The sequence below is a fragment of the Balaenoptera physalus genome, assembly GCF_965194825.1.
Source record: "Balaenoptera physalus genome assembly, chromosome: 2".
Lineage (NCBI taxonomy): Eukaryota > Metazoa > Chordata > Mammalia > Artiodactyla > Balaenopteridae > Balaenoptera > Balaenoptera physalus.
This window is the reverse complement of record NC_138883.1, coordinates 85,617,225-85,639,922: the sequence shown is the minus strand read 5'-3', so window position 1 is coordinate 85,639,922 and position 22,698 is coordinate 85,617,225. Positions and strand designations below refer to the sequence as shown.

The following is a 22,698-nucleotide window of genomic DNA, read 5'->3' as shown; positions in this document are numbered from 1 at the left end:
TGTAGACACAGCTCACAACTGCAGTCTCTTCCTCCCCCTGCAGGGCATGGAGGAGCTGGAGGTGGAGTTCCTGCTGGAGGAGAGGTGAGTAGGACCCAACCCCCTAGGATTCCACCAAGGTCCTGACCCCAAAGCAGTTTCTGGCCACAGGCGTTGTACAGCTGGGTCCTCCTTTCTGCAGTTCCCCACCCCCACTTCTACGCCCACCCCTGACGCTCCTCACTGTGCATCAGAATCACTTGGGAACTTCTAAATCCCGTAGGTGCCTGGGCCCCCCCGCTTCTCATCCAGGTCTACCGATGTCAGTATTGCTTTAAAGATCTAGTACTCTGGCCAAATCACCTGCCTCAGCTCCCCCGCATTTCTGAGAGTGGCCTCTGGGAAGACTTCCTGCCACCATGGGGATGGGGCCTTCTTGAGGCCATGCTGAGAAAGAGGTCAGGACCAAGGCGTGTCCTCCTGGACCCAGGACTGTTAGAACAAACTCTCCCACACCCTGGCCTGAAACAGAGGCCATGCCCCTCTGCACCCAACTCTGGAACCAAGTCAAGGGGAGGCTCAGGACAGAGATGTGGGGTTATTTCTCATCATGTCCAATTAAGAAAAAGATCCAGGGTCCTGGAGGTATGACTATGCCGTGGACGCAAGTGGAATTGGGTCACAGAGCTGGAGTGTGGGGAGAAGAGGACACAGAGAGAGAAAGGAAAGGAAAGGGTGGTGAGAGAGGGGAGTAGGGCCCCTGCTGGGAGGGGACAAGCCTGCCCTGGGGCAGCAGTGTGCCTTGTGATTGGGCAACCAGCTTCTTAACCCTGGCAGAACTGAGTCCCCTGGACTTATGATCAGCCCAGGGACAGGGGGACAATGAGAGGCAGGAACTAGAACAAGAGCGCTTGTCAAATTCCACCCGGAGAATCCTCTGCATAGGGGGTCTTGGAACTATTGGAGGTGCCTCATTAAAATCAACTTAAATTAAAATTTAAATTAAATTTGACAAATTAAAATCAACTTTATTTGTTTCACATTAAAGAAAATCTGGGCTCTCTCCTTCAGTTCTTGGTTTGACAGGACTTTTAGGGGGAAAAACATTCCTTGGGTGAATTAGAAAGTGGCTTACAGAATGAAATACGTCAGCACTGGTAATCAGAGTTGATCTGGAAACACAGTCATCTTGGGCTTAATTTTGACAAGGGAGGCTGTGGACTCCCCTAGGTGAATTGCAACCTTGGAGGTTTTCTCAGCTTTGTAACACAAGGACATTTCACGCTCACCAGGCCCCTCTCTAGCTGGGTCAAAACTATTTGTTAAATGCACAAATTAAATAAAGCACAGAAGGGAGGATGAGTCCGTTTTACTACCAGAACTGTTACATCTGCTCGAGATGGTGGGCTCTGGCCTTTTCTTGCAACCTGTTTATCCTCATAACTCCATGCAGTTGCATCTGGTTGGACATAAAGAACAGCTACCCTTTAAGGAAGAAAAAGAAAAGAAACTCTTCTACTCCCTCTAACCTATAAATCTTTTTTTTTCCTGGACATTCTATTTAAAATGTATGCCAGTTTTCCCCTTGACAATCTGCAGATCTAAGGTTTCTTAAGCCAGTATTTTTCACAAGGATTAAGAAGGCTCTGCTATCTCCTTATTGACCCTACGTAGGCTGTTTGTCACCTTTGTGAGAAATCAGTCAAGAATGATATGACTTAAAGAATAGACTTGTGGTTGCCAAGGGGAAGAGGGGGTAGGGGAGGGTTGGATTGGGAATTTGGAATTAGCAGGTGCAAACTATTGTATATAGGATGGATAAACAACAAGGTCCTACTGTATAGCACAGGGAACTATACTCAATATCCTGTGATAAACCATAATGGAAAAGAATATGAAAAAGAATGTATATAACTGAGTCACTTTGCTGCACAGTAGAAATTAACACAATGTTGTAAATCAACTCTACTTCAATAAAATAAATTTTTAGAAAGAACGATATGACTGACCAGGAGTTCTCATTTTATTTTTCAGCCCCTCTCCACCTGAGAGTCTCATCACCAATGGCGTGCTGGTGGTAATTGTCCTTCCAGGCTCCTGTGGCTCCAGAGGCCACCTGTGGCTGCTGCTCTTGGGAACAGAACTGTGGGAGGGAAAACCAGGCCCAACTTGGGCCCTTGTCCCAGAGTCCGCTAGGAGTCAGACTAACTGAAGCCAGACAAAGGGGTTGCGGGCAGTGGTGGGGGCAGCAGCTGGGCTCCTGCTCCTGGGGAGGAAACACCTGGACCAGCATCCCATCTCCCAAAACGACGACCTCAGGAACTTCCCTAATAAAAGCACCCACTCTCAGAATCAGTCCCGCCCCATTTTCCCCCAACTCCAATCTCTCTATAAGCACAAGTTCAGAATTAAAAAGATTTTCATAATTAGGCTGTTGGTACAGCCATTTCAATTAGATGCATGTAAAGCCTCAGGATTCAAGGAAATCTCTCCCCCGAAAATCAGTCTTTGGGAGTTTGTGGCCTGGTAGAGCATCCCGGGCAGCTTGTGCTCAAAATGACCTCCCCTTCCTTTGTTTCAGTCTCGACAAGTGTCCTGCCTGGAGGTTCATGCAGAATCCAGGAGACAGAAGAATAGGAAAAGTGAGCCCTTTTACCACCTCTGCCTGCTGGGGGGTGGCAGTGCCACTTCCCAACCCTGTCAACACCAGAGTTGGCTGCTCTATGGCTGCCCTGGGCTCCATGGGGAACCAAAAGCTTGGTTGACACTCCTTGGGATCACTTCACCCTCAGGGGTCATTAACCACTGTCCTCCCCCTGCTCTAAGAAGGGCCTGCTCTTCAGGTCCCCACAAGACCCTCAGAGCTTCCCGGGCTTGATGAACGCCCTGGACCACAGGTCAGTGGCACAGTACTGCTCATCTGTCCACACCAGTCTTCGCCACACGCCTGCCAGATGGGGGGTTCCCTGGGTCTAGAGCAGTGGTCAGCACCCAGGGCAGGAGGGCCCCGACAACACCCAAGTCCCCTCTAGCTGAACCCTTTCCTCTAGTCAGACTGCAATTAATGGAGTCCTAGCATCTTATAGCTGGCAGGGACCTAAGAGATCCGCAAATACACGACTCTCCTTCTCACCACTCCACCCCATCCCCCCCCATGCAAGGCTTCCAGCCCTGTCTGCAGAGAGGAGAGCGGCACAGAGCCCCACTGGCATGGGGGAGGGAGGGGGAAGGAAGAGGCTCTGCCCCCAAACTGGCAGCAAGGAGAGGGCCAGCTTTCAGTGCAGTGGGAAGGTAACTTTGGGGCACCTTGTGGAGGAGCAGAACCTAGGAGGGCTAGTCCAGAAAACTCAGCCTCTCAGACCTCACACACACACACACACACACACACACACACACACACAAAAAGCCTTGTAAAAACGCAGATTCCTGGGCCCCGCCTGGCCTTTCAGAATGAGACTCTCTGGGGCATTTTAACCAGTGCCCTCGGTAATTCTAAACCCCTGTCCTGGGTGCCTCCCCTAGGCATTTTACTGAGCCGAGTTGGGGTGGGAAGTGGGAGGCTTCCCAGGGGTCTCAGCCCTCTCGTGTCCTCTCTTCCAGTGAAGGGCCTCCTGGTGACAGTGACGGAGTCCTTCGAGCACACCCAGCACATCTCACACTGCCTGGAGCCCTGCCGCCCAAACCCTGCCTGCTTCCACTTCCCCAAGTACTTCCAGCCCCAGGTCCAGGTGGAGGTGCCCAAGAGCCAACGGCGCTCTGAGGTAGGAGGCTGCGGCAGTAGGGGGTTAGGGGCTGGTTCAGGCGGGCGGCGGGAGGAGCCCCTCCCCTCACAAAACGGCCCATCCTTCCAGCTTTCCTGCTGCGGTGCGGGCAAGAATGGCCCTGTGTGTCAGCCCCTGGATTGCCTCCGTGACGGCCAGGCGGTGACCCTGCCTGTGGTGAGGGGCCTGGGTCTGGGAAGGGATCCCTGAGCAGCGTAGCCTGGAGTGCCTGTGGAAGGGAGACGGGGCGAGCCTGGGGGCCCGGGGGGTGGGCATGGCTCGTGGTGGGTCTGTCAGGCAGGGTAGAGGAGTCTTGGGGGGTAGGAGACTGCTGAGCTGCAGTGTGGAGCCAAAGACAGGGTGTGGAAGGTGAGCCAGCTTGGGGGCGAGGGACGTCCAGAAGAGAACCTGTGTGCGCATGCGCGGGGCGGGCGCTGTATGCGCATGCGCTAAGTCAAGTGCCCCCGGAGGGGGGCGGAGGGGGCGGAGGGGGCGGAGGGGGCGGAGGGCACCGTGTGGTGAGTCTCCTCTTACTTGGTTGGGAGCACTTGGCTCTGAACTGTCATCCCTGACAAACTTTTCATCTTTCAATTCCCAGAACAAGAATTGTGAATTATACATGAAGTCTACACCCTGGTAAAGTGCCCTCTTTCGGTCTGTCCCTCTGACTTATTTATCTTTAGGGACTTAAAGTGGTATCTTGTTGTGGTGTTGATTTGCATTTCCCTGATGGCCAGGGATGTTGAGCATCTTTTCACAGGCTTATGGGCCATTTGTATATCTTCTTCGGAGAAATATCTATTCAAATCCTTTACCCATTTTTAAAGTGGGTGATTTGCCTTTTATGGTTAACTTGTAAAAGTTCTTTGTGTATTCTAGATACAAGCCCCTTGTCAGATATATGATTTCTAAACATTTTTCCTGTTCTGGAGACTGTCTTTCACATTCTTAATGGTGTTCTTTGAAGCACAGAAGTTTTCAATTTTGGTGAACTTCAGTGTATGTATATTTTTTCTTTTGTCACTTGTGCTTCTGGTGACATATTTAAAAAACCATTGCCTAATCCAAGGTCATGAAGATTTACTCCCATGTTTTCTTTTCAGAGTTTTATAGTTTTAGCTCTCAATTTGGGTTTATGATCAATTTTGAGTTAATTTGTATATACAGTGTGAAATAGGGGTCCAACTTCATTCTTTTGCATGTGGATATCCAGTTGTCACAGCATCTTTTGGTGAAAAGACTGTTCTTTCCCCCTTTGAATTGTCTTGGCACCCTTGTTGAAGATCAAGTGACTGTAGTTTCCATTTACAATTTGATAGCTGTTTGTCCTTGGTCAAGTTATTAAGCCTCTCTAAATCTCAGTTTTTCTCATCTGTAAATTAGAGCAATACCAAGAGTACTGTCTATCACTGGGTTGCTTTGAGGATCCAGTGAGATAACACATGTGAAGAAATCAGTGATCTGCGAAGTGGGAAACTCAGAAAATATCAACAAATGTTATTATTATTGCTGTTTTATTATTCATTCCTGTTGAGGCCAAGGGAAGATTTCCTCACAGCTGTGTCTGCAGGCCTATACCAGACATGAAGGAAACATAACGAGAGAGCTCCCAGGCTCTGCCTTCAAGAAGATGTGACCTTTATAGTTACTCGGGTCACTAAGACTCAGGCTGGAAATTGTCAAGGTCCATTCTCCTGGAGTCACTGGGGAGCAGGGCCTTGGAGGATGCAAGGGATGTTGGTGGGCAGAGGGAGGAGGCTCAGAACCCAGACTACTCCTGGGCTCTGAGAGCCGATGGACCCTTCCAGGAAGTAGCAGGAGGTGAGGTTGGACAGATCAGGTCGGGGCTTTGATGCCAGGCCAGAAGCCTGGACTTGCTCACATCAGGGATGTGATAAAAAGAGAGCAAGTGTTGGGCATGCTCTTCCTGCCCCACTCACCTTGCAGACCTGTGGGGGTGACAGGGTGAGATCAGGGATGTGAAGGGTTTTTGTCACACAGGGTGATTTTTACTCTGGGAGCAGGAAAAGCTCACCAAGGAATATGAGCTCTGTGAGAACAGGACCTTGTTTATCCAGCTCAGAAGAGCCCTACTGTAGAGCCTTATTCAGAGGGACTGGCCAAAAGGATCTCAGGGCCTCTTGTCACCCATGTCTGGCCTTGGGCTCTAGAAGGTGCCTGGGGGAAGCCTTTCAAGACTTTCCAGATCTCGTTGAGGAGGCAGAGGGTTCAGTGCGTCCCTAATTGTGTTAAGTACCTGCTTACAGTGCACCAGCTAAGGCTTTGGGGCTTTACATTTGTTATCTCATTAAGTGCTGAAGACAGTGCCAGGAGTTAAGCACGATTAGCCCCATTTTACAGATGAGAAAGCAGGGGCCCAAGGTCACAAAGGTGATTCCTGGCAGAACCAGCCTTTGAGCCTAGGTCCAACTGACCCTAAAGCCATGTCTTCTCCATGGAGGTGGCGTCTACAGACCCGCTCAGCCAAGGTCCTCTGTCCCCACAGCTCCCAGGCACTGGACGTGCGGCTGGGCTTCAGCCTGTGCCAGGCAGAGCTGGAGTTCCTGCAGAAGCGGAGGGTGGTGGTGGCTGAGGCGCTGAAGGAGGTATTGCAGCTGGAGGAGGACCTGCAGGCAGACGAGGTGGGTGAGCAGAGGTCCGCTCAGAGCCAGGCTTGTCCTTCGAACACTGTGCCTGCCAGCTGCCCCCTGCAGTCCCTCCCTTGCCCCAGGACAGCCTCAGCACTGCCTTTCCTGGTGGCCCTTACTGCTGAGGTTCCAGGTGCCCAGGTGAGGGCTGTGCTGGATGTGATTCAGTTGTGTGTTTGCGAGGGGCAGGAAGGGCAGAGTAGAGAGAAAGGAAGGAGCCCCAGCTGCTGCTCCCCGTGCACTAACAGATCCTGAGATGATGAATGATGTCTTACCTACATGGGACAATGTGGCATCCTTTCCCCAGCCAGGAAAACACTGGAAGCTCCACCACCTCCCACATTCTGCACACCTCCACCCAAAAGGCCCTGGGCCTTTCATTCTTCAATTCTCCCTTCCCCCAAATGTATGCGCACGCACGCGCACACACACACACGCGCACACACACACACACACACACACCCCAGAACGAACAGCACTGGGGGGCTGGAGAGAAGCAGCTTCCTCACGCAGGGCCAGCTTCTGCACACAGCGTAGATGATGGTACCTTTGCCAGAGCCCTCTGTCACCTCCGTGCTAGGGGCTGAGGCTCACACTCCCCTGAGCGGCAGGTCAGCCCTCGGAGAGCCCGCGCTTCAGAGGCCGACCACAGGTGTAGACAGAGACCTCGTCCCTGGGGAGGGCTGTGATGGGGGCTTCGGCCGACAGTAGGTCTTACAGTCCCCACTCAGATGAAAACAGAGTGAGTCTTGGCAAAGACTCCACGCCTTGCTCTCCCATCTATAGGGAAACACACTGAGGACATCTTAAACCTAAGTAAACCCAGAGGGGACAACTGTGCTTCCCACATCAAAAATCCATTTACTCCTGCTTTTACACATATGGTCTCTAGGGACCACATATCATGTGCCCTGACATCAAATCCCTCTACAGCAGGTGTTGATTTGCAGCCATCAGGGAATCACACACTTAGCTGGGTTCTTGAGCGAGCCACCCAGCCCTCTGGCCCCAGTTCATCATCTGTTAACTGAGAGCTAGATTAATAGTGCCAAGAACTCTTCCAGCCACGGCTTTCTAATTTACCAAGCCCGACACCGACCATTGGGTTTGGAACTAAGGTCCAGTTCTAGACCTACCAGGCGGCTTGACACCTGTGAAAGGCAGTTTTCAGGTCACTCAGTCCCCACTCTCTGCTCTCTGTAGCCAGCTCTTCCTCTTCCACTGTTCCTTCTAAGCGCCTGTCGCTCCAAGTCTTCCCCTACCCAGCATTGCCCCAACAGTCTGCCTCCATGTGCCCCCAGGTCCCACTGATAGCCATCATGGCCACTGGGGGTGGAATAAGATCTATGACTGCCATGTATGGCCACCTGCTGGGGCTGCAGAAGCTGAACATCCTGAACTGTGCCAGCTACATCACTGGCCTGTCAGGGGCCACCTGGTAAGGAGCCGGGGGCCGCTGTCTGGTGAAGCCCAGAGCAAGCAGCCAACAGGCTGGCCGGTGGGCGGGGGTGGGGTCTCTGGTAAAGCTCATCCGCCCCAAGTTAGAGTGACTCATGACACCTGGGCAGCTCTACCCCTCACAGCTGTGTGACATTGGGAATGCAGCTGAACTTCTCTGAGTCTCATTTTCTGTATCTGTCAAGTGGGGATAGTAGTAGCCCTGACCTCATGGGGTTGTTGTGAGATGCTCTCCCAGTACTGGGTACACCAGGGACACGTGTTGGTCATTACTCCATTACTATGGCAGGGTCCCAGGAGTGTGGCAGCCAGTTATGAGTGAACCACTGGTGCCACTGGTGCATCTCCCCAGCAGCTGCCCTCTCTCAGACTGTGCCAAGTCTCCTGGGGTGGGTGGAGCTGGCCCGCTGCTCTGGCTGCCACGTTCCAGCCCACCCCCATCCCTGCGTGCTCCCTCTGCCCTGCAGGCATCCTCGGGCTCCCCGTCCTCACTCTTGGCTGGTGAGCAGGGAGAGTGAGCCCTCAGCTCCCCCGACAGGTGAGGCCAGCGCGAGGCCGGCTTCTCCACAGGAGCCACGGCACCTGGGATTCACGATGCTGGTGGCGGCCCACAAAGATGTTGTAATTTCTTTTAAGTTCTGTAAAAAAAACCTTCTAGGTTGAAGAGAATGTTTTAGTATATAGTAATATATCACTATATTTGTCTTTATACAACAGTCATAGAAGATAATTTTTAATATTTTTATGGTGGAAGGGGCCCACCAAAGTCATAATGCAGCCCTGGTCTAGAGTGACCCAGGCCTTGTGACCACCCACATCCTCTCAGCCAGGGCTGCATCTTATTCTGTGTGTAACTAGTGGGCCTCAGAGCCCTCAACGTCCCAAGCTGTGTCCCTCATCCTGGAGGGGCTCTGGGTAACTTTCATTTGAGGGGGTGGATGTGAGGAAAACCAAGGGTTCCTGGTGCACCAGAGGCCCCAGGGCTTCAGCCCAGGTGGGACAGAAGGATAGCTGACAATTACCGGCATTGCCTCTGCACCAAGCACTGGGGTGACTGCTTCCAATGGACTATCTCATTTCTTCTTCACAAGAAAACTATGAGGAAGATGTTGTCATTATGCTCATTTTACAGCTGGAGAAAGAAAGGAATTTGCCCAGTGTCACTCAGCTAATGAGCGGTAGAGCTGGGATTTCAACCCAGGCTGTCTGAGTCCAGGGCCCACATTCTTTTTTGGGGGGGGGTGGGGTGGGGGAGGGGCCCACATTCTTAATCTCACCGATAAACCGCTGCCCATGGGAGGCAGGTTAAGGAGATAAACCTGCTTGCATCAGGGTAGAGGGGCACCTGCATCCTCCTGGCCTACCTCTGGGCCAGGCAGGAAACTGGGAGGAACTCAGACCCAGCTAGGGTGAGGGTAGGGTGTCTCCTGGCCTGGGGAAGCACTGGGAAGGAGTTTTGTAAAATCAAAATCAATCATTTGTAATGTTTTTTAAAGCTTTTTAAAGGTATGAAAGTAACAGCGTGAACCTTATGCAGAGCAGGGTACTTTTTGTTGAAGAAATCTCCTGAAGGAAGAGGCCGCTGCTCAGACAGCTGTGCAGCTGTAGACCGGGCCCACTGTGGGGAGGGGGATTCCTGGGTGCTGTCCTGACCTAGACTGAGAAAAGCCGGGTCCAGGCCAAGCAGAGGCAGACAGAGGCAAAGACCCAGGGCTAGGGGGATCTCTGTCTTTGTTTTACTCCTCCCCACTGCCCACATAGAAGTTAAGAAGAAGAAGGGGAAGTAAGTCTTTAGCTGGCATCACAATTATGAGAATTAATGTGGCAGAGTGGGAAGAGTCCAGGATTTGGAATCAGCAAAGCCTGGGGTCAAGTGCTGGCCCCAGCACTTACTTCGGGCCGGGTACTGTCCTAATCCTTTTACATTGACTCACGCCATCTTCACAATAACGCTGTGAGGTAGGTACAGTTATCATCCTTCTACCCAATCCACAGATGGGAAAACTGAGGTGAGGAGCAGTTAGGTACCTTGCCCAGATCACATGGCTGGTGAGTGGCAGAGTCTGGTTTTGAACCCAGGAAGATCTGGGTCCAGAATCTTCACTGTTAAGCAATGTACTCCACCTGGCACACGGCAGGCAGTCAAGAAACGCAGCAATTGTGACTTTGAGTAAGAATGTACTCCCCTCCCCGACCAGGCCTCACCCCATTTGCTCCAGGCTCCTCTCCTGGCGGGTGAGGGTTTCCCATGACCTGCCCACCTCCTTTCCTGCCAAGGTCCAGGGTCGATCAGACCAGGGCTGGCTCAGCTCTCCCAGCCACGCCTGTCTCTCTCCAGGACCATGGCTACCTTGTACCGTGACCCTGACTGGTCCTCCAAAAACCTGGAGCTTGCCATCCACGAGGCGCGGAGGCACGTAGTCAAGGACAAGATGCCCGCTCTGTTCCCAGATCAGCTCCTCAGATTCCAGGAGGAGCTGCAGCAGCGCAGGCAGGAAGGCTACAAAGTCACCTTCACAGACTTCTGGGGCCTGCTGGTCGAGGCCTGTCTGGCGGACGAGGTAGGTGCTCAGCTTCCCCTGGGGCCCAACCCACCCAGGGCTGATGCCCAGCCCTCTGCCTTCACTGGGGCCTCGGGAGGTACATCACAGCAGGAGGGAGTTGGGTTAGACCTGCAGATGCACCCTTGGGCCGTAAGAAGCATGAGGCATCAGAACGCATGATGCAGGCAGATGGTAGGATTATCTTCCCGAGTCCCTTTAGAGTATGACCGAGACCCTCACATCAGGGGTGGCTTAGGTGCAACCTTTCGGAGAGGCAGCGGGCCCTCTGAGAACCTGTGAGAGAAAACGGGGAGGGAGCCATCAGACTGTGATGTAAGCCTGACCCCAAGTGGAGGAGAGAGGGAAGGAAAGGCCGGGTGGAAGCATCCTAGCCCACTATGCGGTCTGAAAGGTCAGCACATTGACCCTTGGAGAGTCCCCCAGCCAAGTTGGCCATCAGAGGAGTCTGGCACCGCCCCCTCCCCTCCACCACAGTGGGCCTGCCTCAGGATCCCTGCCACGCTCAGTCATGGGCTGGGACCAGCCCAGCGGGAAGTGTGGCCTTAGAACAAACTCAGCCATGGATTTCGGAGCATGGTAGCTGGGCCGTCAGCCAATTACACTCCTGTAGTTGGAGGTCCGCTGGGCCCCTTCTCATGGCCACCACACGGAGGATGAGCCCAGTGAGGTTCCTTCCAGCTCTGATATCCAATGATCTGAGCAGCGTCTGCCCAAGAAGAGAGGCAGCCTGTGTTGGGACCCAGCTGCTGTGAGAGCCATGTGGGCCGTGGTAGGGCAGTGGGATCCCCATGGGATGCTGCCATCCCGGACATCAGGGTGAGCTCAGATAACACCCGGACCCTTCCGACTGCCCACGCCCCAGGGGGGAACCAACTTTGGCTGTTGCTTGACCCCAAAGCAGGGCTTCCCATCTAATTTCTATCCAGGCCTATGGCTATCTGTCCCACTCCCAAAGGTGTCCGAAGAGTTCTGAATTCAAATCAGAACTTACCAGAAGGAAGAGGGACAGCAAATTATTTTCTAGTAGATCTCCTCTTCCAGAAAACACAGACAATTTGAGCAACCAAGGATGGACCAAACCACATCTTCAACATTCATTCATTCCCTCATTCATTCTTTCAACAAAATTAAGTAACTCCTGCATGCCAGGAACTGTGCTAGACAGTGGGGATTCAAACGCGGGCACTCACAGCCTTTGATGGATCCCTGCCCCTTCTGATAACCCACTGTCTACTCTGTCCACATGATGGAGCAGGGCAGGGAGAGGCTGAGGGTGTTGGCTTTTGGATTCAGGCAGGACAGGGTTTGAATTCTGGCTCTGCTCTGTGCTATTCCTTAAACGGGAATTTCGTCAACTATTTCGTCAACAGTTAATATTTCTAACAGTAGTTAGTGCTCCATGTGGTGAGGAGGAAAGCTTTTTTTAACATTAGAGTCTGAGCATTGCCCAGGGTTTGGTGTGAGAAGGAGCCTAGGTTCCTGGGAAAGCAAGTCTAGGATTGATGGAAGGAGGCCTCTGCTCTTCCACTCTGGCCAAGGCAGGAGCTCCTTTGCCTCAGGCCCCCTTGACAATGAGTGTGGATTGGGCTCTTCCCTGAGTCTGCAACTTCCTCTCCTTCCATGACGGTCATTGCTGTGGTGCCCATATCTCTGGGCCCAGTTCTGACAGGCATCCTGTTGGCCTTTCAAGGGAGGCCTAAGAGTTGTTTGACCCACACGTGTTTACCATCCCACACAGGTTCTGTGGCCTTTACATGCTCGGGCACCCATGGATGTCACCCACCAGGCAGCTGCTTGGCCTAGGGTCAGAGCCTGGTCCTCTGAAACCTCCACTGGCCTTGTCTACACTGGCTGATTCACTTTGGGAGGTGGCCTGTGGTCCAGGCTGATCTGCAGGACTCCCACTTTGATTACACCACTTAGTGCTCTGGGGACTTAGAGGGAATTTGACTGCCATCCGGTGCCAAGTTACCAAATCTTTTGTTAAAAAAGAAGAATCTTTTTTTTCCTCCCAAATGAATTTATGAGAGAGCCCAACATGCAAAGCAGATTTTTTTAAAATGGAGCTGCTCTGGTTTGATTAGGGGGGAAGATGATGAGGATGAAGAGGGGGCAGTGGTGGCCTCCTCCACCCCCGCCTTTTCGTTCTCTGGTCCCTGGGACTCGAGGAGAACCCCAGGACTCTGAAGGACGGCCCTAAACTGCAGATCCAGTCCCCACCCTGTCCATGTGTCTGGGGTGATGAACGGCCCAAGGATGAGTGAGCATTTTCTGGGTACATTTTAAGAGCAGCTTTGCCTGGTGTCAGGTGAGACCTCCAGAGCAGCCTGGTGGGCTCAGGAGCCTGGCGGGCTGCCAGAGGTCCAGACTGTCCTCTTATTCTGCACCGCTTCCTGGCTGCTTGTCTGCTGCTTCTCCTTAACCATTATTTTTCCACACAGAGAAATGAATGCAAACTGTCAGATCAGAGGGCTGCTTTGTGCCAGGGCCAGAACCCCCTGCCCATCTACCTCACCATCAATGTCAAGGATGATGTAAGCAACCAGGATTTCAGAGGTAACACTGGTGGCTAGAAATTTACCCAGGGCGGGGTGGGTCCCTTCTCAGCAGGCAAGGGCACTCAGTACCCCAGCGCACGCATCCCGCCACCATACCTTTGCCAGCAAGAGTGTGCTGACAGCCGAAGAAATCCACTTGGCTACCCCCTTCTGCCCAGATGTGTGTAGCCGGTGGGCAGCAGGGGTCCTGTGGCTCCCCTGAGCAGAGACTTGATGGGACAGAGGAAATAAAGCTCGTGAAGGGAAAGAGTCCTAGACATTTCTTAAGCTGCCAGGATGGAAGGACTCTAGAGACCTGCCCTGCTTTGGGGTCCGGTTTTGGTCCGGGTTTATGAGGCGCAAACGAGCCTGTGCAGCTTGCAAAACTGAGTCTTGCCGGGCCAGCAGAAGCCGGTCACGAGCGCCCCCCTGTGCCCTGCGGGGGAACTGCGGCCTCCCCATCCCAGGCTCCTCGCGGCCGGGGAGACAGCGCGAGCAGGGAGAAGGGTGGGCGGGGCCGTCCCGGCCTGAGACTGATACCCTGCCCTGCTGCTTCGTGTGCAGAGTGGTTCGAGTTCTCCCCCTACGAGGTGGGCCTGCCGAAGTATGGAGGCTTCATTCCCACCGAGCTCTTCGGCTCCGAGTTCTTCATGGGGCGGCTGATGAGGAGGATCCCAGAGTCGCGGATAAGCTACATGCTAGGTGACTCCTGGCTGGGGGAGGCCCCTGGGAGCCCCGCCCCATGCGGAACAGGCTCCGCGTTTGATTAGAGGAATGACGAGGAGACACGGTCTGTTCCCCCAGGATCATGTGCCAGGTGCTGGCGCTGGTTTGGGTTATCCCTTGGGCATGTGACCCTCCTGGCATTTGTCAGCGTACCCTCATTCCAGGAGAGGCTCCTGCGCCTCCCAGCCTCCCAGACTGCCCTGATCTCCCTGTGACCCTGTGGGCCCAGAAGGACCTGACAGGGGCTCCTGGGTCACTGGGGAACAAAGGGGACCCTCCCAATGTCCTGGTCTCCAGTCGTCTCTCTGGTGTCCATTCAGAACCAGACTGGGAGTTGCAGGCTGAGATGGAAGCTTCTGGAACTTCTACCCCCTTCCCCCTGGTTCCAGGAAGCAACATGCCTGTTTCCGGGGGTTGAACCAGCCCCTGGGATCCAAGGGGCCAGAGGGGACCTCAGGGTGAAGACAGAGTCTCTGGGGAAGCCTGGCCCAGCTCCCAACACTATGTTCCCTGGTCCTCCAGAAGCCAGGCCCACTTAGTGCAGGGGCCCGACTGTGATGTCCACTTGTAGAGTTCTCCCCTTCAGAGCCCGAAGTACCTCTGTCAAAGGGCAACCGCAAAAAACAGACCCATCTTTACAGCCTCAAAAACAGTTATGCCCTTATTTAAACTAGTTGGCTGCCTCCCCCTCCCGTCCATCTATCCCAAATCCAACCCATCCCAGAAAGTCCCACTTAAGCCCTATTTCTTCTGGGAAGTCAGCCCCGAAGCCCACAGCCCCCAGCAGCCTCTCCTTCCTCTGAACACGTATGCTGTTGAGCATGTGGCTCAGAGATCTGTAGGTGAGACACTCGGACTTGAACTCTGGCTCCTCATTTATTAGCTGTGCAAAGTAGGCCAAATTACCTAACCTTCCTGAGCTTCAGTGTTCTCATCTGTAAATTGGGCTTAAGAGTAAAACCAACCTTATGGAGGATTCAAATGGGTCAATGTATGTGAAAGATTTCACATGAGTATTATTATTACTGTGTTGCATTTTTTAAATCATAATAAGAGATGGTGTTACATTTATCAAGTGCTCACCATGTGCCAGGCACTGTCCTAAACTAGTGTATTAACTGATGCAGGGGGTGATTTCTGGACTTGAACTTGAAGGCTGCACTTGTCAGCATTAAGTCTCTCCTGGGGCTGTGCCTTATATGCCTTCATACCCTCTCCCAGTTCCAAGAGGAGGGCGGAGAAGAGCTGAGTCACTTATGTCGAGCTGCACCGTGGGGAGAGGGAAATGAAAACCTGTCCCACTCCCTGAGCAGCTCGACTTGGAGGGGGCATCAAGTCCAAGGCAGAATCAATCAGTGTTTGGGTGGGCCTGGAGGCTCTTGGGCAGAGCCACTCACCACTGGTCCTGCTCCCTAGGTTTGTGGAGCAGCATCTTCTCCCTGAACCTGCTCGATGCCTGGAATTTGTCCCACACCTCGGAGGAGTTTTTCCACAGGTGGACAAGGGAGAGAGTGCACGATATCGGTGGGTGACCCACCGGCTTCCCCTCCTGGCTGGGAGATAGGGGGGTGGGGAAGGTGGATCAGTAACTGAGGACGGGTCGACCTGCCACGTGTTTCAACATCATCCCTATGGCCCACGGAAACAGGAAGGCAACTAGGGGGTCTTCCCTGCCTGGAAAGGAGGGTGATTGTAGTTGGACACACCTTTGCCAGCTCTGGCCTGGCCGGGGGGAGTGGATGCACCGTGTGGTAGGCTTGGAAGAGCTGCACGGCGCCCAGGAGAGCTGCAGAGGGTGGGGATCTATGAATGCAGTTAAAGGTCACCCTTGTGGACTCTCTGTTTTCTCTGGAACCCCTCCTTGCCTGTCACCCCACTCCTTCTCCTCTACCCTGCCCCTGTTCTATGTCTCTCCCCTGGGTCCTCCTGGCTCCGAGAACTAGATAAGGAAGGTGTGCACTGCACTTACAGGCTGACCCCTGGGTGCAGGGCAACCATGCGGTGCTTCACCTGGGCAATCTGGGGACTCCAGCTCTGTGACCTGTCCTCCATGCCCCCCCTCCCCTGCAGAAGACGAGCCACTCCTACCTGAAATCCCCAAATGTGATGCCAACATCCTGGATACCACAGTGGTGAAGCCAGGGTCATGGCTGTCCAATACTTTCCGCAACATCCTCACCTACCGGGGCTTTGTGTCTGAGTTCCACAACTTCCTGCTGGGGCTGCAGCTGCACACCGACTACCACCAGAATGGCCAGTTCTCCACATGGAAAGGTAACCCTACCTGCTGCCCCTTGAGGCCTACCTCTGTTTAGAGGAAGGGGAAGTGGATGTGGAGGGAGAAAGGATGAGAAAACTCCTCTGCCCATGTTCATTGGGCCAAGTGGCAGACTCTCCCCACAGTGTATTCTACATCTGGTGAAGCCTTGAACAGCAGGTGGAGTGGTGGTGTATTTAATTAATTGAATCTGTACAATGACTCTATACAGCATCTGTATAACAATCCCAGCAGGTAGAAGTTGGCCCCATTTTACAGTTGGGGAAATGTGGGCCCTGACTTTCTACAGTTGTGTTCTGGGGACACCTTTTTTTTTTTTTTTCTTCATTTAAAAAAAAAATGGGACTTCCCTGGTGGCGCAGTGGTTGAGAGTCTGCCTGCCAATGCAGGGGACACAGGTTCAAGCCCTGGTCTGGGAAGATCCCACATGCCGCGGAGCAGCTGGGCCCGTGAGCCACAGCTGCTGAGCCTGCGCGTCTGGAGCTTGTGCTCCGCCACAAGAGGGGCCGCGACGGTGAGGGGCCCACGCACCACGATGAGGGGTGGCCCCTGCTCGCCGCAACTAGAGGACGCCCTCGCATAGAAAGTGAAGACCCAACACAGGCCAAAATAAATAAATAAATAAATAAATAAATTTTTAAAAAATGTATTTATTTTATTTTATTTATTTTTGGCCTGTGTTGGGTCTTTGTTGCTGTGCGCGGGTTTTCTCTAGTTGCGGCAAGTGGGGGCTACTCTTTGTTGCAGTGCGCGGGCCTCTCGTTGCGGTGGCTTCTCTTGCGGCAGAGCACGGGCTCTAGGCACGCGGGCTTCAGCAGTTATGGCGTGTGGGCTCAGTAGTTGTGGGGCAAAGGCTTAGTTGCTCCGCGGCATGTGGGATCTTCCCGGACCAGAGCTCGAACCCATGTCCCCTGCATTGGCAGGCGGATTCTTAACCACTGCACCACCAGGGAAGCCCCTGGGGACACCTTTTAATGTAAGTGCTGCCCCCGGAGTTGGGCAGGGATGGCCCAGCCCAAGCTCCTCCAAATGGTGAGTGGCAGAGCTGGCTCTTAAACTGTGGTCTTGCAGCTTCAACTCAGGACTTCGTCCCCACCCTGCTGAGGCTCTAAATTTGACTTTCCACCATCTTTGGTATTTTACTTGGCCACAGCCTGCAATGGCTGCTTGAGCCTGGGCTAATAATCTTTGTCCTCACTATCTGGGGCAGAAAAGGCAGCTGGCTCTGGGCCCACGGTTTGCACTAATTTATAGGATAGTCTTAAGCCCCTGCTACACCACAAATTCTGTGGCTAAGCGTTAGTGGGCTTTCTGTGCATGTTCCATAAAAGACTTGCTAAACCCCCCAGGTAATGCTGTTCTTCTTCAGCCTACCCAGGGGTACACTGGGACTCACCGGGCACCCTGACCAAGGGGGGGGCTGGAGGCCAGGCTGAAGTGGATGAGCTCCGGGCAGGGTATCCCATCCCCACCAGGTGCCTCTGACCATCTGCTGAGATCAGGGCGCCAAGGAGTAAGGATAACCACAAGCCTTGACTTTCAGACACGGTGCTGGATGGCTTCCCAAACCAGCTGACAGGGTCCGTGAAACACTTGTGCCTGCTGGACACTGCATTCTTCGTCAACTCCAGCTACCCGCCCATCCTCAGGCCGGAGAGAAAAGCTGACCTCATCATCCACCTCAGTTACTGTGCTGGGTCCCAGACAAAGGCAAGTTTGGCAAAGAAAGGCTCCCGCCCCACTCCCCACAGGCTCCTAGACTTAGCATCAGAGAAGCTCAAGCCACTATCCCTGATGGAGGTTAGACGTCCAAACCTCAGGGGCGTAGCCCGCTGGCCCTCACGCAATGGGTTTACTAGATTTACTGAGCTAATTCCAATTTTATTCTTACATTTGAGCATTTCCCATATTTGGCAATTCTTTAGCTGCAAAGAAAAAAAGAGTTTAAAAAGTAACCTTAGGGCTTCCCTGGTGGCACAGTGGTTGAGAATCCACCTGCCAATTCACGGGACACGGGTTCGAGCCCTGGTCCGGGAAGAACCCACATGCCGTGGAGCAACTAAGCCCGTGCGCTACAACTACCGAGCCTGTGCTCTAGAGCCCGCGAGCCATAACTGCTGAGCCCGCAAGCCACAACTACTGAAGCCTGCGTGCCTAGAGCCCGTGCTCTGCAACAAAAGAAGCCACTGCAGTGAGAAGCCCGCACACAGCAATGAAGACCCAGTGCAGCCAAAAATAAATAAATACATAAATTTATTTTAAAAATAATAATAATAACCTTAATAGAGCCCAGTCAATTGTAAAGTTTTGTACCACTTCAGGAGCTTGTAATCCTAGTTTCAAAGTGATCACATGGTCTCCCCACTTCCAGGAAGTATGAGCCTCCATGTAATTACACCGAAGAGTTAGAACCAGAGATTTTTATTTATTTTTATTTATTTCCTTTTGAAAAGTTCTGGATTTTCAAGGGAAAGAAACTGGTTTTTGGTCTACTTTATTTATTTATTTTATTATTATTATTATTTTTTATACAGCAGGTTCTTATTAGTCTTCAATTTTATACACATCAGTGTATACATGTCAATCCCAGTCGCCCAATTCAGCACACCACCATCCCCACCCCACTGCGGTTTTCCCCCCTTGGTGTCCATACGTTTGTTCTCTACATCTGTGTCTCAACTTCTGCCCTGCAAACCGGTTCATCTGTACCATTTTTCTAGGATCCACATACATGTGTTAATATACGATATTTGTTTTTCTCTTTCTGACTTACTTCACTCTGTATGACAGTCTCTAGATCCATCCACGTCTCAACAAATGACTCAATTTCGTTCCTTTTTATGGCTGAGTAATATTCCATTGTATATATGTACCACAACTTCTTTATCCATTCGTCTGTCGATGGGCATTTAGGTTGCTTCCATGACCTGGCTATTGTAAATAGTGCTGCAATGAACATTGGGGTGCATGTGTCTTTTTGAATTATGGTTTTCTCTGGGTATATGCCCCATAGTGGGATTGCTGGATCATATGGTAATTATATTTTTAGTTTTTTGAAGAACCTCCATACTGTTCTCCATAGTGGCTGTATCAATTTACATTCCCACCAACAGTGCAAGAGGGTTCTCTTTTCTCCACACCCTCTCCAGCATTTGTTGTTTGTAGATTTTCTGATGATGCCCATTCTAACTGGTGTGAGGTGATACCTCATTGTAGTTTTGATTTGCATTTCTCTAATAATTAGCGATGTTGAGCAGCTTTTCATGTGCTTCTTGGCCATCTGTATGTCTTCTTTGGAGAAATGTCTGTTTAGGTCTTCTGCCCATTTTTGGATTGGGTTGTTTGTTTCTTTAATATTGAGCTGCATGAGCTGTTTATATATTTTGGAGATTAATCCTTTGTCCTTTGATTCGTTTGCAAATATTTTCTCCCATTCTGAGGGTTGTCTTTTCGTCTTGTTGATGGTTTCCTTTGCTGTGCAAAAGGTTTGAAGTTTCATTAGGTCCCATTTGTTTACTTTTGTTTTTATTTCCATTACTCTAGGAGGTGGATCAAAAAAGATCTTGCTGTGATTTATGTCAAAGAGTGTTCTTCCTATGTTTTCCTCTAAGAGTTTTTTAGTGTCCGGTCTTACATTTAGGTCTCGAATCCATTTTGAGTTTATTTTTGTATATGGTGTTAGGGAGTGTTCTAATTTCATTCTTTTACATGTAGCTGTCCAGTTTTCCCAGCACCACTTATTGAAGAGACTGTCTTTTCTCCATTGTATATCTTTGCCTCCTTTGTCATAGATTAGTTGACCATAGATGCGTGGGTTTATCTCTGGGCTTTCTATCTTGTTCCATTGATATATGTTTCTGTTTTTGTGCCAATACCATATTGTCTTGATTACTGTAGCTTTGTGGTATAGTCTGAAGTCAGGGAGTCTGATTCCTCCAGCTCTGTTTTTTTCCCTTAAGACTGCTTTGGCTATTCGGGTTCTTTTGTGTCTCCATACAAATTTTAAGATTATTTGTTCTAGTTCCATAAAAAATGCCATTGGTAATTTGATAGGGATTGCATTGAATCTGTAGATTGCTTTGGGTTGTATAGTCATTTTCACAATATTGATTCTTCCAATCCAAGAACATGGTATATCTCTCCATCTGTTGGTATCATCTTTAATTTCTTTCATCAGTGTCTTATAGTTTTCTGCATACAGGTCTTTTGTCTCCCTAGGTAGGTTTATTCCTAGGTATTTTATTCTTTTTGTTGCCATGGTAAATGGGAGTGTTTCCTTAATTTCTCTTTCAGATTTTTCATCATTAGTGTATAGGAATGCAAGAGATTTCTGTGCATTAATTTTGTATCCTGCAACTTTACGAAATTCATTGATTAGCTCTAGTAGTTTTCTGGTGGCATCTTTAGGATTCTCTATGTATAGTATCATGTCATCTGCAAACAGTGACAGTTTTACTTCTTCTTTTCCAGTTTGTATTCCTTTTATTTCTTTTTCTTCTCTGATTGCCGTGGCTAGGACTTCCAAGACTATGTTGAATAATAGTGGTGAGAGTGGACATCCTTGTCTTTTTCCTGATCTTAGAGGAAATGCTTTCAGTTTTTCACCATTGAGAATGATGTTTGCTGTGGCTTTGTTGTATATGGCCTTTATTATGTTGAGGTAGGTTCCCTCTATGCCCACTTTCTGGAGAGTTTTTATCATAAATGGGTGTTGAATTTTGTCAAAAGCTTTTTCTTCATCTATTGAGATGATCATATGGTTTTTATTATTCAGTTTGTTAATATGGTATATCACATTGATTGATTTGCGTATATTGAAGAATCCTTGCATCCCTGGGATAAATCCCACTTGATCATGGTGTATGATCCTTTTAATGTGTTGTTGGATTCTGTTTGCTAGTATTTTGTTGAGGATTTTTGCATCTATATTCATCAGTGATATTGGCCTGTAATTTTCTTTTTGTGTAGTATCTTTGTCTGGTTTTGGTATCAGGGTGATGGTGGCCTCATAGAATGAGTTTGGGAGTGTTCCTTCCTCTGCAATTTTTTGGAAGAGTTTGAGAGGATGAGTGTTAGCTCTTCTCTAAATGTTTGGTAGAATTCACCTGTGAAGCCATCTGGTCCTGGACTTTTGTTTGTTGGAAGATTTTTAATCACAGTTTCAATTTCATTACTTGTGATTGGTCTGTTCATATTTTCTATTTCTTCCTGGTTCAGTCTTGGAAGTTTATACCTTTCTAAGAATTTGTCCATTTCTTCCAGGTTGTCCATTTTATTGGCATAGGGTTGCTTGTAGTTGTCTCTTACGATGCTTTGTATTTCTGCGGTGTCTGTTGTAACTTTTCCTTTTTCATTTCTAATTTTATTGGTTTGAGTCCTCTCCCTCTTTTTCTTGATGAGTCTGGCTAATGGCTTATCAATTTTGTTTATCTTCTCAAAGAACCAGCTTTTAGTTTTATTGATCTTTGCTATTGTTTTCTTTGTTTCTATTTCATTTATTTCTGCTCTTGTCTTTATGATTTCTTTCCTTCTGCTAACTTTGGGTTTTGTTTATTCTTCTTTCTCTAGTGCCTTTAGGTGTAAGGTTAGATTGTTTACTTGAGATTTTTCTGTTTCTTGAGGTAGGCTTGTATAGCTATAAACTTCCCTCTTAGAACTGCTTTTGCTGCATCCCATAGGTTTTGGATCGTCGTGTTTTCATTGTCATTTGTCTCTAGGTATTTTTTTATTTCCTCTTTGATTTCTTCTGTGATGTCTTGGTTATTTAGTAACGTATTGTTTAGCCTCCATGTGTTTGTTTTTTACGTTTTTTTCCCTGTAATTCATTTCTACGCTCATAGCGTTGTGGTCAGAAAAGATGCTTGTTATGATTTCAGTTTTCTTAAATTTACTGAGGCTTGATTTGTGACCCAAGATGTGATCTATCCTGGAGAATGTTCCATGCGCACTTGAGAAGAAAGTGTAATCTGTGGTTTTTGGATGGAATGTCCTATAAATATCAATTAAATCTCTCTGGTCTATTGTGTCATTTAAAGCTTCTGTTTCCTTATTTATTTTCATTTTGGATGATCTGTCCATTGGTGTAAGTGAGGTGTTAAAGTCCCCCACTATTATTGTGTTACTGTCGATTTCCTCTTTTATAGCTGTTAGCAGTTGCCTTATGTATTGAGGTGCTTCTATGTTGGGTGCATATATGTTTATAATTGTTATATCTTCTTCCTGGATTGATCCCTTGATCATTATGGAGTGTCCTTCCTTGTCTCTTGTAACATTCTTTATTTTAAAGTCTGTTTTATCTGATATGCGTATAGCTACTCCAGCTTTCTTTTGATTTCCATTTTCATGGAATATCTTTTTCCATCCCCTCACTTCCAGTCTGTATCTGTCCCTAGGTGTGAAGACGGTCTCTTGTTGACAGCATATATATGGGTCTTGTTTTTGTATCCATTCAACAAGCTTGTGTCTTTTGGTTGGAGCATTGTATCCATTCACGTTTAAGGTAATTATCGATATGTATGTTCCTATGACCATTTTCTGAATTGTTTTGGGTTTGTTTTTGTAGGTCCTTTTCTTCTCTTGTGTTTCCCACTTAGAGAAGGTCCTTTAGCATTTGTTGTTCAGCTGGTTTGGTGGTGCTGAATTCTCTTAGCTTTTGCTTGTCTGTAAAGCTTTTGATTTCGCCATCGAATCTGAATGAGATCCTGGCCGGGTAGAGTAATCTTGGTTGTAGGTTCTTCTCTTTCATCA

At 49.9% G+C, this 22,698-nt stretch overlaps 1 protein-coding gene across 3 annotated transcripts in view; it reads left to right on the top strand.

Annotated features, from left to right (window-relative positions):
- PLA2G4E (phospholipase A2 group IVE) overlaps window positions 1-22,698 on the top strand; it is a 70,326-nt gene that overhangs the window by 34,408 nt on the left and 13,220 nt on the right. For all 3 annotated transcript variants that reach the window (XM_082453084.1, XM_082453085.1, XM_082453086.1), the window contains 14 exons: window positions 44-84; window positions 2,014-2,056; window positions 2,561-2,621; window positions 3,580-3,740; window positions 3,831-3,917; window positions 4,339-4,376; window positions 6,247-6,382; window positions 7,690-7,826; window positions 10,185-10,407; window positions 12,852-12,966; window positions 13,512-13,649; window positions 15,090-15,197; window positions 15,744-15,947; window positions 17,495-17,661. In XM_082453084.1, the coding sequence (XP_082309210.1) occupies window positions 44-84; window positions 2,014-2,056; window positions 2,561-2,621; window positions 3,580-3,740; window positions 3,831-3,917; window positions 4,339-4,376; window positions 6,247-6,382; window positions 7,690-7,826; window positions 10,185-10,407; window positions 12,852-12,966; window positions 13,512-13,649; window positions 15,090-15,197; window positions 15,744-15,947; window positions 17,495-17,661 (1,659 nt within the window). The remainder of the gene's footprint in view (window positions 1-43; window positions 85-2,013; window positions 2,057-2,560; window positions 2,622-3,579; window positions 3,741-3,830; window positions 3,918-4,338; window positions 4,377-6,246; window positions 6,383-7,689; window positions 7,827-10,184; window positions 10,408-12,851; window positions 12,967-13,511; window positions 13,650-15,089; window positions 15,198-15,743; window positions 15,948-17,494; window positions 17,662-22,698) is intronic.